Consider the following 17865-nt stretch of genomic DNA (forward strand, 5'->3'; position numbering starts at 1 on the left):
AACTTTTAAAAAAAAGCATACTAATAAACAAATTAATATTGCAAAAAAAATTGATTGTTTTTTTATTAAACCAGGAATAAAGAATAAGGCTTATCTTTAATTATTTTTCTTCAATGATTTTGCAGTATGAATTAGCTTTCCCAAACTATTGTAATTGTACATAAATAAATTTTTATACTTCTTTCTTCATATGTTTATTCCTGGTGATTTTAATATTTTATTTCAATGTTTGTAAACAAACAGACAGAAAATTTGATGTTTTGCTTTATATCTGGTGTAAGACTTTCTTAATTTGGGGAAGAAAAGGTGAAAATAAATATGCATTTGACAAGATAGCGATAGATTTTTTCTCAAAATCAATTATAGGGCTAAAATCTTCAAACAATACATAACCTATTTTTACATTCCGCACATTGAAAAGCGATTTAGACCTTCATTTGGGCCACACTACTGCAAATGGACGGGGTAGTGTATATTAGGGTGGGTCGATTTTGGAATTTCACATTAGTAGACATTGGCAAGGGTTACTGGGCCAATATAAAACCCTGGAAAACTTGAAAGAGGTTTTTTAATTTAAAAACAACGGGCGCGCGGGTGGTATAAAATGTGCCTGCCCCCTTATAAAACCAAAAATTGAAATTCCTTCAAACACAGACATGTTGAATATCAAAATGACCGCATTGAAATGCTGATTACAGATCTGAAAATCGTTTTGAAAAATATTGATTCAGTCTGAAATAATTTTCAAATAACGTACTAAAATGAACAATTTTGTCTAAATCAGCTGTTTTTAGGTACTTAATGAGATCTTATTCGAACTAGGAGCAATATTTTTCAAAACGGTTTTCAGATTCGTAATCAGCATTTCAATGCGGTCATTTTGATATGCAACATGCCTGTGTTTGAAGGAATTTAAATTTTTGGTTTTATAAGGGGGTGGGTACTATTTATACACCCCGCGCGCCGGCAGCCATAAGAGCCAAGTCACTTTTGAAACTTGAATGGGGCTTATCATACATATATATGACTTCCACAACTTATGATAACAGTAAAATCTAAAAAAAGGGTGAAATGGGCCCACCCTAGTGTATATATTCCATAATTTTCTCCCCTATATGATAATATAAAAAAAACTCCTGGTTTTACGGAATCTTGATTTTACTCCAGTTTCTTCATATCGAAAATTATGTAAATATTTGCAAATACATGTAAAGCACATAATTAAACATTAATTTTTGTATACAAATCAACAGTGTAATTGTAACGTCTCTATTCAGATTTGCAAAGTTTTATTTCTTAAGAAATTTTCTTCCAACCTATCTAATTATTTTTTCTTCAACCAAGGCAAAAATCATCGATGATTGTTTTTTTAAAATTCATTGAATAATTTAGATATTCATTTGCATATCAACAATTTATTACCTGTTTTGGTATTTTGTACTTTATACATAACTATCAGCAATACTATGTTTTTCTTTTTTACTGTGGAGATGTGGTTCACACCTAAAGCTAGATGGTTTAAATTTATTGTCAAGATTCTTATGATAATTGGGCATTTACTCTGTAACTTACTTTTGGGTATAGTCCCTTTCGTGACAACGCCTCTTAAGGGGCGTTTCTTAGAATTTTCACAGTAGATCTTCTCCTATTAGGCCAAATGCCTAACCCTGCGGGGAAATCACCTAACTTAACATAACCTATCCCAACTTAAAATAAGATGAAAAATAATCCATCTATATTTTGTTTAAGAAAAATATAAAGTTCTATATTTCTATTTAAAGTACAAACCATTTATCTAACTCAGGATTCAGCAAACTAATTTATCTTAGAAAAATATCAAATTAATATTTATATAAATGTTTTTTCTTCATATTTTTATGCACAAGTTTATGTTATACAAATACATAGAGTTTATTGGTTGAGTTGCCATGGTGCTTATTCACAGTTCTTGTGATTACTGGTGGCAGCGCCTCTAACATTAAAATAGCCTAAAACCAAAATATAGATAGATATATAGATATAGAAGTTCCAATGTAAATATCCTGAGCATTTTAAAAATCAGATAAACTTGTCTGAAATATGTGAAAAATTGTTAATAATTATTTTTTCTTTTCAATGATATAATAAGTTAATATTTACCCTATTATTCTTGGTTTACAGAATACGTTTAAATGCAGAACTATGCATACAACACCCATTTTCCTATCTCTGTATCTGTGACCATAGATATAAACATTTTCTAAACTGTGCTCATGGGTAGAAATGTAAAAACTCCAGGACAGTTACAAACATCTTTATAATCAAAGAACTGACTTCAGTAATGAAGTGGAATAAGTTCATATCTGTTTAGTGGGTAAACTACTTCCTATGTCCAAATTTTCTTGGTTGCTATTAAAGATAATATTTCTTTCAAGATTCCAATTATTAAAGAGTAGGTATATACTCTACAACTCACTTTGTACGCCTGTACATATTCCACAGTGCTCTATTTAAAATAAAAATTATAATGATATGGATAAGGACCAATAAAGTACCTACCAATTCAATGAATTCTTTTTTTCTGACCTTCGTTGTAATTATTGTTTTTCATTCGTTACTTATGATTGTCTATATCGTTTCACTATTTAAATATTTTCTTACATTAATGAGCTTTCTACCTTTAGATGTTGCCATTATTATTTTCAATTTTTCCCCTGTTAACATTTATTACCCCAATAATAACTTTTAAGATGCTTTTTTCTTTAGAATAAATATATCTGCTTGTTAAAAGTGTGTAGTTTTATATTTTATATGCAATAACTCCGGTGGTTTGCATATCATATCATAGAGCTGTGCTCTACAAAAGTGGTGGGGGGGAGGTGGGGTGGTGAGTAAAGTGTTTTATTGCCATAGCAATGAATAATTCACATTTTTTGCCAGATTCTGTTTTGCTTAAAAGGAAAGATTTTAGAATAATTGAAATGTTTATACCTAACTTTTCTGACTTAAAGTAAATCAACTTAAATTAGAGGTAATATTTGGTAAATTCTAACAACTTAGTTTAATGATTAAGTAAATTTTAAAGCTTTCCATGGAAGTAATTCTAATAAATTGATGTCTATTAAACAGGTTTGACACTTTCCATTTCAGTTTCTTCTTTTATTTTTATTTTAGCTTCTTTAAAATTTGTATGTTTCTATATTGTCATGTATGGATTGTTTTAAGTCACATAGCTTTCTGTAAAAATACCCTTTTTAACCTTAGTCTTGGGGGTCTTAATTTTGTGGTACTGAGTTGAGACTGTTTAGGAAACCAAGAAATTTCTCAATTACGATCATTAATGTCACGCGTTTGACATAGTTTATAACCCTATTGTCCATAATATGATGGGGTGTTGTCCAGAATCAAATCTAACACCCCTACCCCCCCCCCCCCCCAAGGAAAGCAAGCATGCAAACATTAATGCTGAAACTAGCTGCAGGCACAAATGAATATTCCTGAAATCTTTCATTGATTTCTTTTGCTGAACTTTCCTGAATTAATACATAAATGTCAAATGTGGATCACTGATAAGGAAAGAGCAAACTGAACAAACTGCTTCCCGCTCAATTTGATAAGGAAATTTTGTGCAAAATTGAACAAGTTCATGGTATTAGGAAAATATATAATTTCATCCTTTCATACTTCATTTCAAACTGATTTATACTCAGTTTTAGCATTTCCGTAGTTTATAGAAAACTTTGTAATACAAGCATCAGATTACTTTGTGTCATAATATTTGAGAGAACAAGGATGACAACATCCATAAAAGCGAAGCACTGAAACGGTAGGACAAACAGACATTAACACTTATATAGTGTCAGAACTGAATAATCAGAATATAAAAATTAACATGTTTAAAATGGACGTACGGACATTCTGGTAATGATTATAGAGTTGCTACGCTTTCTAAATCGTACCTAACTACTAAAAGATTCGCCATACATAGTTTGAAATCGATAGGACAATTTTAAAATGCCTAAATTAACGATGAAAGCTATCTCTCTGTGATGGACGGACGTACGGACCCTGATTATAGAAAAGCTTCGCTTTTAAGAAGAAAAAAGACCAGGTATCATTTCTGTGGTTCATTTAATCTCTAACACATTATGTGTTACACTGCAGCCTTCTCTTTTCTCTTCTTTAGCATTGTACAAAAATATTTGTTTTTATGTTTTTGAAATTTATTATATTTTTTATTTTTAATAATATAATTTGTAAAAAAAACTGGTTGAATCATTAATTAATGATTTAGAAGCTTAGCAATTTGTTTTAGTTTTCCCTTTTCTAAATACAACACAAGAAAAAATCAATTATTGTATCTGATTCCCATTATCCTCTTCTCAAAACTCGCCAAGGGAAGGGAATTTCCTCTTAATATATTGAAAAAGGAAGAAATGAAAAAAGGTTTGAGAAGGATTGGCCCTTCAGGTTTTATAATGAGCCAGGAATGTTTGCTTTCTGTGATTTAATTAAGAAAGATCTTATCAGTTGTTCTCCGAAGGGAGAGATGCAAGGCTTTATAACAGGTGTAGTTTTTTTTGTAGAATAAAAAACTATATTAAATTTGAAAATTAGTTAATTGCCAGAGTTCTGGGAATGAAGAGCATTTAATTTTACAATCTTATTAGATATGTTAAATACTTCAAAGGGAGGGGATGGAAGTGACAGTTTTTCAACCCAAACTAAAAGTCAATGGAAATCAATTATATAAAGAGTTACAGCTCTGATATTTGGCATGGCAGTTGAAAGATGTACATATTAAAGTATATAGTACATTTTAAAACATCCTAGACAGCTAAATTAATACAAATATACAGAAAATTAACAATGTTATCAATATTTCAAAACTTTCTAAGGCATTTAGAGCAAATATATAGATAAAAATCAAAACAAATAGCAATAAGGGAGGGGGGGGGGGGTGGAGGTGGTACTTTTTGAAACCCAAACTAAAAGTCTGACTCCTCTTATGTTGATCTTAAATTTCAAAGATGTAATCAAGTTTTTTACCTCTACCTTTGAAGGATCCAATGTTCTCTAACATAAATCCGAAGGATATTATAATTGAGTTTTTTTTATAATTGGTAAATATTAACAATATTTAAATTGGTAAGCCTTGTTTAATACCTTGAAAATAAAGGGTAAACTTTTCCATGAAAAGCAAACTTGCTAAGCTATCTTATACTATTCCTCCTCTTTCTTCTTCAGAATTTATTCAGATACCTCTCTTCTTTCTCATGTTAGAAATATTCAGGGATAAAGTAATAAGTAAAAAACAAATATGTACAATTTTTTTCTGTAACTTTCGTAATAGTTATTTCTCGCATCGTATTATAAACAGCTTTCCGCGGATATAGAATGTACAATTATAAGATTAAATCCAGTTTTTTTAGCCTTCGGCACCTCGGGGCTAAAAAAACTGGATTTAATCTTATGATTGTACATGTTTATATCCGTAGAAAACTGGATATAATACGATGCTAGTTTTTTCGTATGGATGAGAACCGGTTCCTATCCACCGGATTCGAATGAATACGAGAAATATAATTCCACATTTGATCCATTTTTAAAACATTGATTGAAAAATTAACAACTTAATTTTTCTATAAATTTTACTGTTATGGGCAAATAAAAGCGAGTCTATATGTCAATATGTGTTTGTTTTTTACTAAGTAAAATAGCTGATTATTTAATCAATTTAAGATGAGTTGAGTATTGCTGCATTAATTGTCTTTTTGTGCATTCTGGTCATGTAATCTACTATAAGTATAGACCTTATCCACAAATAAAAATATATACACACATTTTATTTAATAATAGGAAATATAACATTTTATACACATTATTATGAGGTTAATGTGTGATTTAATTATAAATACTGGACATAGGAAAATGTAGCTTTTTTAATAAAATACAATTTGATATTTGATAGACTTCAAGAAATTAATATAATAATCTTGAATGCTTAGAAAGTAATCCTTTCTTTTAAAAAAGGCATGATATTACATTTATTTCCAAAAGAATATTTGTTAGAAAGTAAATCTCTTCCAATACATAATAGAAGGGTTAGAATTAACATTAATTCATTATATCCCATATTCTTGTCTAAAAGACTTTTAGTACTTATAAAATAAACAAGACTTTAAATACATCTTTAGTATAACGTGTTTTTGTCTATTACAATCTCCAACGACTAGCGGATACCTTAAATTCCACATTAAAGTTTGAAGTTGTAATAATATTATTTGCAAACCTTACAGATGAGCTGCTTGATATTATATCTAAATAATGTTCTAAGATATAACCATATTCCCCCACACACACCTACTTTTCCCCTATTTTAAGAGCTTTTACCATTTTGTTAAGTAATTAATGCGACTTTTCAATTAAAGAAGAAGTTTATCACATAAGTTTTAAGTTTGTGTAAAAGAAGGGATTGAACTTTGTAGAATTTCACTATTTACTCCCCTTTAATTGAATATAAACTTAGTTTTTGAGGTGACATTTGTTAGTTTATTTAGGGTTTGATACTTTATTCTAGTGGCTACGCATCTAGAGGCCTCTAGGGGCACTTGAGGAGAGGGGAGATGAATTCGATAAACAAAATACTTATTTTAGACTAAAAAAGTTAATGAAAAAAATTTTGTTGTGCGATTTTTTTTGTTAGATGGGGGGGGGGGGGTATATTCGACAATGCCCCTCCCCCCAATTTTAATTTTAGTTTTAGGATAATATTTTTTTTGGGGAAAGTTAATTTTTCTCTTTTAAGGGTGGTGGTATTCTCCCCCCAAAAAGTTATATAAACCTTCCCAGGACCTATGAGAAGCTACCATGTAGAGGAGAACCATATCGGTTTAGCGGTTAGCGAGATTCTTCTGTACAAACAGACATCCTGCTATTTAAGTATCAGTATTATGTTTTTATTATCTTAATTATTTGAATTGAATAAGGGGGGAGGCGGTTGTGCACTTTTTAAACCCAAAACTAAAAGTCAAAGGAACTCGACTAGAAAAGAGTTACAGCACTTTCTGTGCAGAAAGATTTCTCTATTATCCCGACCAGTCCTTTACAGTGAAGCTTCTTATTGGTCTCAGGAAGGTTTTAAAATCCATTTTAGATGAGGCACCTTCACCCTCCCCAGGATCAAATTTGATTTAAATTTTTTCAACATATAAATCAGGCTAAAACTGAATTAAGACAGGTATCTAAAGGGATAAGACAATGGCCAATAAACTGATGTACAATTACATGCCCAATGATGATATGCTAATTCACCCCTTCTCTAGATTACAATTAGTTGTTGAAACGTTTGAACACTCAATGAAACAATTGATCAAAATTTAATAAACATAAGTCCCCAAAACTGTTGAGCCAAAGAAAAATAATCATTATTATAAAATTCTGGGGACTAGTGTAATACACAGATCAATGTCCCCTCCCTACATAGAATGAAGATGATAAAATAAGCAGCTTAGAAATACTTATAAATGTAATATATAGAGTATTATTTGATATTGTCAATGTGTCACAGGGAAGCCAAAGATCGAATCTTTAGCTCAGAGGGAGTTTTAAAACAGCTGGTAAAAAATGCATCCAAACTGGCGGCTGTTATCAAGAAGACATCCAAAAATTATCAATACTCAAGAAGGTAAGTTGATTTAATCAGAATTTAGAGGAATAAGAAAATGCAATACCCCTAATCACATTTAAATACAATGTTTAGAACCAAAGCTGGGTAAGTTCTAAAACTCTAAGGTGTTCATATTCGTTTGTCATACCATCTTATTTAGGAGCTTTGCTTTTATTGATGTTGTCATTCTTGTTAGCTATACATTTAAAATTCTTATTGTACACAGTACACATATTGATAATATAATAAACAGCTTTTTATAAAACTTATGAAAGTTCGTGAGAAATATAGGGTCAGGTATATTAGCATTTATCTGCAAACAGTTACTTTTAAAGAAAGTCCAATCATTTAAAGCCTAGATATGAACAAGACCTTATCAATTTTTAGCTGCTGCTTTTAGTAAAAAATTCACAGCTTAGCTGACCTTCTAAACATTTTATCAGGCGGCAGCCATGGGAGGCTACAGTGCCATTATTAGTATGTTAAATTAAAGTTAAACATTTCTTTTTCACTTTAAAATTTGTTTGTTTATATATGCCTGTATTTTATGAAACTTTGAGTGAAACAACTTTTGTAAAAACTAAATTTTTCTGTCAGGGGGTTTGGGTTGGGGTAGGAAGGGGAGTTAAGAAAAGGAAAGGATATTTTAAAACTTGTAAACCCTTGGGTATGGGAAGGGAACAATAGATCATATTACAAAATATCAACAATTTAGTATACCTACTAAAGTAGGTGAATGTACAAAAGACCATTAAGTCAGTTCGCCCTACAATTTCATTAGTCTAGGAAGGTTTTCCCCCCACCCCTTCATGAAAATTCTTTAATAAAAAGTACATTATCAGATACATACATCCAAAAATGGATAGAGAATATATAGGTCGTTTCGCTCATACAGTAGGAAGAGGGTAGGGGATGGGGTAAGGTGGGTGGATGGGGGTTATCATTATTTTAGCCAGCAACTTGGTGCAACATCCAAGTGATATTATATCGATTTATCCAAAATTTAGATGTAGTGTTATTTTTATGGATAAGATTAAGATAATAGTAAAATGAGAAAAAGCTGTAGACTGTGATTTATGGGAACTAATATCTCATTATTTGATATGTTATACAGGTATTAGTGTTTTATAAGGTCTTGATATATAATTTAGATGTTGTGAAAATAAGTCTAATGTGTTCTCTCCCTAGGGTTGGACAAGTTTTATGCTCTGTATGTAAACTTATTAATTATTAAGGATTACACCCAACATGCCATAATAAAATGTATGGATCTTGTTACCTACACCACTATGTTCCAGCGAGTGACAAAAAATCGTTTTTTACATTTTGGAAAATACACTTTTAAACAATTGTTTAGTAATATACACAAGTTTTTGGAAATAAAGCCGAAAGAATTAGCTGCTTACTATGAAAAATAAGAATTTTATGTGTAATTATACCAGAGGTATGGAATTGAGTTCCTTTTCATCATTGTAAACAACTATTTTTAAGGTCAACTAAACTACATTTCAAATCAGTGTGGACCCTTTATTTTTAGAGCTATTTTTAAGTATTATATATTTTTGGAATCAGTATGTAATAATTTATACGTTTAGCTTTTAAAAGAAGTCAAATCTTCATTTTTTGTTGTAATTGTAGATGGTTTTCTTAGCATACCCGATTTCTGTAAAGTAGACAATTTTCTTCTAATGAAAATTTTACGTTTGGTTCCAGAACTCTTAAGCGCAAAAGAGCGCAAGCAAATCCTCTTACATGGTGATATTAGATGTATGTATAATATCAGAGAACTTTACCCTGTGTATGCGAAGCTATGCGAAGTTTGTTTTGTTAAGCCCTAAAGGTACTGGGTCTATAAAAAAATAACACTTTTTTTAAGATATAAAAGTAGTATATATTTCTTATTATTTAAAACACCTATTTAATTAAACTTAAAGTAAAGAAAAGTTTTCAAATCAAATAAAAAATTATCCATTGATGTCTCAGCTCTTATCAGAACTATCATACCTTTTTATTGAGGGGGGGGGGGGGTGCTCGATTTATATCAAACTTGGATCCCATTAAAGCTAGAAGTCTAAAAATTTGTATGTGTTTTCCTTGATCAACAAAAAACATTCTGATTTTATATGTTTAACATTATCTACTCCCTTTACCCTTTTATTGAGCAACCTTTCACAAAAGGTTCTTTCATACTTATTAAAAAAGAAGAGTAGAATTTATATTGATTAAGATAGAAACTGTTTCCTTTAAAGTTAAATGAAAATAAAAATTTAAGTCTTACATATCTATGATCTAAAGGGATAGGACAATGGCCGGTAATGTACATCCCCAATGCTAATACACAAAATTGCCCTTTCTATAAATTACAATTAGTTGTTGAATCTAAAGGGATAAGACAATGGACAGTAAATTAATGTACACCCCCAATGCTAATACACAAAATTGCCCCTTCTATAAATTACAATTAGTTGTTGAAATATTTGGACACTTAACTACTAAACCAACCAATCAAAGTCAATAAAAGTCCCAAAAGTTGTTATGCCTACAAATAAGAAAACACTTTTATAAAAACTTTGTGGATTAGTATAATAAACAGCCCATTGTTCCCTTTCTCCCTGCTTAAATATAAATATTAAAATGAGTAAGAAATTGACTCATCTCTGTAAGTAATTTTTGTATTAGAAATCTCAAAATATAAATTTAAGCGGCGGCGGTCGGCGGTTAAACGGCGGCAGATTTTCATGGAATTTTAGTCGTGTATTGTTGTTAGAATAGCTTAAGTTTATATTTTGAAGTCTCTAAGTCAAAAATTAAGGTAAAAGGAGCTAATTAAAGATTTCTGGAGACCTGCAGGATCAGGACCTCCAGGATCATACCTGGAACCGGAAGTTGACTTGATCACCTATATTTCGTATTGGGATGTAGTAATATAGGATATTTTAGTATTTTGGCAAGATGAAATGCTAAGTTTAAGTCATAAAAAAATATTTTTGCCATTTACCTGTATGATCCTGCCAGGTATCCTGGCATCCTGAAGATATTCAACTTTCAGTTATGTGTCATACCCATTTTAAACAAGTCACTAAGTTATAGCTCTCTATCTTTCACACACAGAAAATGAGATCGAAAATACCAGAAAGGGGAGGGTCGCCCCCCCCCCCCCCCGAGACTGTTAGGGGTTAACAAACATTGTTATTTGGGTTGTACAATATCTTTTGATATGATTCCCGTCAATGTAGCTCAAAAACAAAGGAAGTTACAGCTTCTGGAATGTGCTTATTAGACTATCTTTACACCCCCCGTTGACGCCCCTTGTGTAAAACCCCAATTATAAGTATTTTTCACCATTATTTTAAAAGATATATGTATACTTATTGCTATTTAAATAAAATTTCATCAAAATTTTCAAATATACACTCTCTATGATTTTTTGTCATTTTTCGGGATTTCTGGAATACAGTGTACACTTTACAAACTTAGGTTTTTAGTCTTTAAAAAGTGAGGCTTTTCTTTATTTCTACAGAATGAATACTTTTGATCGTAAATAAGGGTATGTTAGAATAGTCCTATGGATTAAAACTTTTATGTGGCTTTTTGTGAACTAAAATAAACATGCATATAAAACTGAAAGGTCTAACTGTATTTATTATAAAAACATCCCTGTATTTAAAGTGAATATCAGGTATACTTACATAAGCGAATCATTTCTATAATACTAGCGGCTTCGCCCCTAGCCTCTAGGGGCTTTGCCCCAAAAGACGACAACAAAAAAAATTCAAAAAAAAAAAGAAGAAGAACTAAAGAAATCTTCTACAAAAGAAATTTTCTACAAAAGAAATCTTCTACAAAAGAATTCTTCTACAAAAGAATATTTCTACAAAAGAATTCTTCTACAAAAAAAAAAAAAAAAAAAAAAAAAAAATGGGGGGGATTTTTTTTGTTTTTGGGGGGGTTGGGGGTGTCCCACCCCCCAAGAAAATAGCTTAAAACCACCACAGGACCAATAGGTATATACCCTGAAGAGTAGAATCCAATCGGTTAAGCGGTTACCGAGATCTTAAGGGACAGACAGACGGACAGACATCAAGCTACTTTGTATTATAGATATACAAGACTTAAAATCAGAGTAAGTCCATATTAAACTTCCCAAGAAATCTTGCTGATTCCGATAATATTTGTTTCTTGAATATTGTTGCGACGCTACATTCTTAGTATTCTTTTTTTGTGTGTGTTTTACGCTTTACTTTTTACGCAATTGTATGTTGCTGTTCTTGTGATAAGTTCATTAATACTAATTAAGTTACTCCTTAATAAACAAGCAAAGTTCATAATTTAAAAATATAAGGTTGGAAAATTTTCAATGGATTTTGTCTCGGAAAAAATTAACCTTCTTTGAATATTAATATTTTTTGCAAGAATTTTAACGAGGTACCTATCTTAATTTTACATAAGCAAAGCTGCACCTATACTGAAGTTTTTTCTAGAGCAAATGATTTAATAACTTGTTTAATTTGACCGTCCAACTTTCAAAAAATTTACAAAAAATCAATCAAAAATTTGCCAGTTTCAATTTGTGTTTTGTTAATAATGTACATGGACGAAAAAAAGTAAGATTTTATTTCAAATTTAATTCTATTTTGTTATTTAAACTGCCCTACTTTGCATTTAATTAACCTTGTATAAACATATATCCTATTTATTCACTTTATTTGTTATCAATGTGTAACCATAGGGAATTTTAATTCTTTTTTTTTATATGTAAAAATGCCTATAAAACATATATTAAGTAATAATTGACTTAAAATGCATATTTTGATAAATTTTAATTGCTATTTTTTTGTTTAGTTCCTGATGATGAGGGCAGTTTTGCCCTCGAAACGTTGAATAAATTTAAAAATTTGATGCCTTGAGTTTTTCTGTCTGAGGATTTTACATGTTGGGTCCGTTAACCATTCGTCTTACTTACATCTAAATTAGCTAAAGGGAATTATTAAAGGAAAAAATGTTACTTTTACTTAAAATGCATAGCGAGCAAAGAAAACTCTTCCACGTTGTTTAATTTTTTAAAAATAAAATGAAAATAGAAAGGGGGGGAGGTATCTTGATACCTAGCCCCTGTGGTAGGCTATAACCTTATTCAATTTGTTTTAAAATAAGCTGAAGGGGGTTTGGGATATGGCTGAGGACTTGAGGAATACCACCGAAAATTTTCTTTCTCCAATTTTCATGTTTCTTAATAACCTTTCCAATTTTGTTAGATGTGGGGAAGATTCTCAGAATTCTGTGGAGGCGTGTACCTGTGGTCTCCAGCATTGTGTCTGGTGGTACCCCTGTGCATTGAAATATTGCAGGTACAGTCCTTGTTATTATGTACCTGTGATCTCCAGCATTGTATCTGGTGGTACCCATGTGCATTGAAATATTGCAGGTACAGTCCTTGTTATTATGTACCTGTGGTCTCCAGCATTGTATCTGGTGGTACACATGTGCATTCAAATATTGTAGGTACAGTCCTAGTTATTATGTACCTGTTGTCTCCAGCATTGTATCTGGTGGTACCCATGTGCATTGAAATATTGCAGGTACAGTCCTTGTTAACATGTACCTGTGATCTCCAGCATTGTATCTGGTGGTACCCATGTGCAAGCATTGAAATATTGCAGGTACAGTCCTTGTTATTGTGTACCTGTGGCCTTTAGCATTGTATCCGGAGGTATGTGCATTGAAATATTGCAGGTACAGTCCTAGATATTTTGTACCTGTGGTCTCTAGTATTGTATCTGGTGGTACCCATGTGCATTGAAATATTGCAGGTACAGTCCTTGTTATTATGTACCTGTGGTCTCCAGCATTGTATCTGGTATTACCCATGTGCATTGAAATATTGCAGGTACAGTCCTTGTTATTATGTACTTGTGGTCTCTAGTATTGTATCTGGTGGTAACCTTGTGCATTGAAATATTGCAGGTACAGTCCTTGTTATTATGTACCTGTGGCCTCTAGTATTGTATCTGGTGGTACCCATGTGCATTGAAATATTGCAGGTACAGTCCTTGTTATTGTGTACCTAAGGCCTCCAGCATTGTATCTGATAGTACCCCTGTGTATTGATATATTGCAGGTACAGTACTTGTTATTGTGTACCTGTGATCTCCAGCATTGTATCTGGTAGTACCCCTGTGTATTGATATATTGCAGGTACAGTACTTGTTATTGTGTACCTGTGGCCTCCAGCATTGTATCTGGAGGTACCCGTCCCATTTGCATTGAATTGGAACCAGTTCTCTGTCATACTGCAAAACCATGTATAGCATCGTATTACAGACAATTTTCCATGAATATTGAAATAAAAATCATAGTATTAATACCAGTTTTGTAAGCCTAAGCCTTCTGCCCTTCGAGGCTAGCAATACTGGTTTTAATATTTTACGATGCAATAGATAACTATAGGTATTCTTTCATCCAACTGAATATCTTTATAAATGGTTGTTTCAAAGATAATATTTAATTTTAGAACGGACAGTGATGATGGAATATCTGCAAGTGAGCACAGATGTGGGATTAGAACCTGCAGCAAATGTTATACTCACAAGTAAGATCTCAATCTTATTCAATGAATAGGGATAGGTCAATAGATTCATCTTTTTTCTTTATATGAAAACTAGCGGATGCGCCACTAGAATCTAGGGGCTCCGTGTTGGTTGGGGTAGATATGGCTCAGTGGTTTAACGTCAGCTTTTTTGATGGGGAGTTGTCGGGTTCGAGTCCCCAGACCGCTTCAATACTAAAGATGTAAAATGCCTTGACCCCATACAGGTGCAACTTATTACCATGACTGATCACTCCAGGTGCAACTTACCCATTCGACATTAGCATTGGTTGGGGTAGGGAGGGGCAGAAAAATAACCTAAAACCATCCCAAGACTTAAATCCATAAATGAAATAGTTTAAACCATCTCCGGACCTATATCAAGCTTCCAAAGTTTGGACAAAACACCCTTACTACTTTATATAAAAGGATAGAATTTCCGTCTATTTTCACCTAACATTAATGCGTAGAAAATTGAGGGAAATATTTAAATTTATTTGTTTATTTAAAAGATTAATTTCAAATACAATTAGAATTTATTTGCTAGTAATTAAAAGTCTACTTTTAAACTTGAGTATTTAGTCACTAACAGTAAATTAAACTGAATCTAAAATCAATATTAACAAGTTTAATAACCTCCATGAAAGCGACGCTTAATAATTGATACGGACTAATGAATAATAATGAACAGAGAGATTGTAGTTTCATGCAATATTAAAGAAACAGAAAATAATGTCGAAATCAGAGCAGAGATTTCATGTAAATCAGTGATTAGAGCTATCCGTTGTTCCTGGAAGTTTTTACGCATAAACAGACTCTAATCTTAGAAAAGCTTTTCATACGTTTTTTTTGTTTAGGTATGAAGTTTCAAGTCCATCAGAATGTTCCTGGGACGAGCCATAGATGTAAATTATCTTTAGAAAATGTTTGTTTGTCATCCCGGTATACAAAAGAAGCCACGAACGGATACAAATTTACAGATTTAACGTGATATAGAATGCAGCTATATATTTTCATATAAATCAGAATTGTATCAGCTACCTTCAATCGAGAGCAGGAGTTTTAATTGATCAACTTTCTAGTGAATAATGAGCAGCCGTTTTGCTTCCTTGTCTACAACTATCTCATACAAACAAAAGAAGTTGAATAAACTGCTGTACGGTTAAATATCAGCAGTTAGCATTTAAATGCTTACGGAGATTGGTTATGAAAATCCTGGTCGGCAAGATTCGAGGAATTATCGTGGCCATTTGAGTATGGCAGGTGTTCAATATTACGACACAAAAAATTAAACGGGATTTTCATAGGAACGAGAAGTCGATCATGGGAGAGTAAGATTGAAGTTTCAATTGAGTTTATCCTTATATACTAAAAATTCTAACTTACAACCTATGGGTATTACTATTAATGGTGACGCGCGTAATTCCTTTTAGTTATTGTGATACATTGTAACATAATTCACTAATTGAGTGTTATGTTTAAAAAAAATCATGATTGCTGCAGAAATTTCACCATCTATCTTCAATTACCCAGTTATATATGAACTTTAAAGGGGGGAGGCGGATGTGCCACTTTTTGAAACCAAAACTAAAAGTCAAAGGAACTCAACTAAAAAAAGAGTTACAGGTCTGAGATTTTGCATGGCAGTTGCTTTATAGGGTTACAATATGGAACAGTGAAGAAACGGCGGCGCAACCGCCGAAAACCGCCGAGAAATTGCAAGAAAAAATTCGGCGGGAAATGGCGGTTTTCGGCGGTTGCGCCGCCGTTTCTTCACAGTTCCATATTGTACCCCTATAAAGCAACTGTCATGCAAAATCTTAGACCTGTAACTTTTTTTAGTTGAGTTCCTTTGTTGACTTTTAGTTTTGGTTTCAAAAAGTGGCACATCCGCCTCCCCCCTTTAATGATATTTTAATGAGCTAAACCGTGAAAATCTTAATATGCAAAAATAAATTTGATTTTTATATATTAAAAATGTTATTTGATATTTATAAATATATATAAATGAAATTCTATCAAAACCATTTATTTTTTACTTCAAAACTATTGTGTTTTCCTGTTTACATAATGTAAACATTTGGCTAATAGATATAATTTTGTCAAAGTATACAAAAAGCTCTGGTATAGATTTTTAAAAGATAATCTTTTCTATAATTAGGGTCAGTCCGTCCGTACGTCCATGAGGTACGATTCAGAAAGCGTAGCAACTCTATAATCATTACCAGAATGTCCGTACGTCCATTTTAAACATGTTGATTTTTTTTACTTTTTTAACAACAAATTTTTATGTGATCTAATAATCCGATTGTTCTGATTTTTGGAATAATGATTCCTGGGACAATTAAGTACAATATTATAAACGAAGCAACTCTAAAATCAAGTCCTAAAATGTAAGTATGTCCATAAACATTATCCTGTATTAAGAAGTTTTTCAACAAATTTACTCACATTTTTGCTTTGTGTCTTATTCATTTATATTCTTATTATTTAGTTCTGACACTATACAAGTGTTAATGTCCGTTTGTCTTACCGTTTCAGAGCTTTACTTTTATGGATGTTGTCATCCTTGTTTTCCAATGAATTGGATGAATGCAGCAGTTATTTAAAAGTGTTTGTTTTACATTTCTGTATCAAGGTTGTGTAGCTTGGTAAGGTTTTACCAGTATGGATTTGAAACACAGTAATATCCGCTGGATTAGAACCGGTTGTCAGCCTTAATGAAAAATCATAAATAGTATCGTATTACAGAAAATTCCCTATGAGTATTTGGTAAAAAGATAAAATTGATACCGGATTTGTTATCCAGGGTCTTCGGCCCCTAAGGTTTAACAAAACTGGTTTTAATTTTATAATTTTTCATTTTACTATCCGCGGAAAGCTGTCTATAGTACGATGCGATGAATAACTATTCTGTGATGAGGTTTGTCATTGCCATAACTTTAAACAAGAATGATAGCTATAATACAAAGTAGAATGATGTCTGTCTGTCCGTCCCTTAAGATCTCGGTAACCACTGAACCGATCGGATTCTTTTCTTCACGTAATATACCTACTGGTCCTGTGGTGGTTTTAGGCCATTTTCTTGGGTGTGGGACACCCCCATTCCCCTAAAAATAAAAATTCCCCTCTCCATTTTTTAAAATTACCTCTGGCCGAAGCCGCTAGTAATCTATAAGGAGTGAAGCACTAAAAAATCACTGATTGACAAACGGACAAAGTAAGATATAGAGCAGACCTTCAGTAGTCGTAAGATGATGGAATGATATGATAAGTATTAGTAAATTCCGTAACCTTTGTATAAACATGTTTTGTAGCATAACCGACGTACTAAAAACCGGATGCTTTTTGTAAAGATGTAAGTTCACCACAAAATAAGCACTGTAATCCACTCAACCATTTTTTCCCTATATCCAAAACCTTGATATATACACTTTTATAACCTAATATGAGGAATTATCTAAAACCCTGGTGGATTATGAGACATGCTGACAAGGGCTTGTTTACAAAAATATTTTAGAAATATGGATTTGTAAAAATATTGGCAAAAACAATACATTTTATATAACTTTTTTAAAAATTTTATTAACAACAAAAAATGGTCAACAATTTAGCTAAATATGTGGTTTAG

General features: G+C 31.9%; 1 protein-coding gene across 1 annotated transcript in view; it reads left to right on the forward strand.

The window, feature by feature from the left end:
* Positions 1 to 15432, forward strand: part of oaf (BRICHOS-like domain-containing protein out at first) — a 44200-nt gene extending 28768 nt beyond the window's left edge. Inside the window, exons 7-10 of the mRNA XM_080149934.1 lie at positions 7547 to 7666; positions 12904 to 12996; positions 14160 to 14237; positions 15092 to 15432. Of these exons, the coding sequence (XP_080006060.1) occupies positions 7547 to 7666; positions 12904 to 12996; positions 14160 to 14237; positions 15092 to 15137 (337 nt within the window). The 3' untranslated portion in view covers positions 15138 to 15432. The remainder of the gene's footprint in view (positions 1 to 7546; positions 7667 to 12903; positions 12997 to 14159; positions 14238 to 15091) is intronic.
* Positions 15433 to 17865: the final 2433 nt, after the last annotated feature.

Source organism: Acartia tonsa, chromosome 2 (assembly GCF_053477335.1).
Source record: "Acartia tonsa isolate MP-2025a chromosome 2, ASM5347733v1, whole genome shotgun sequence".
In the NCBI taxonomy this organism is placed as follows: domain Eukaryota; kingdom Metazoa; phylum Arthropoda; class Copepoda; order Calanoida; family Acartiidae; genus Acartia; species Acartia tonsa.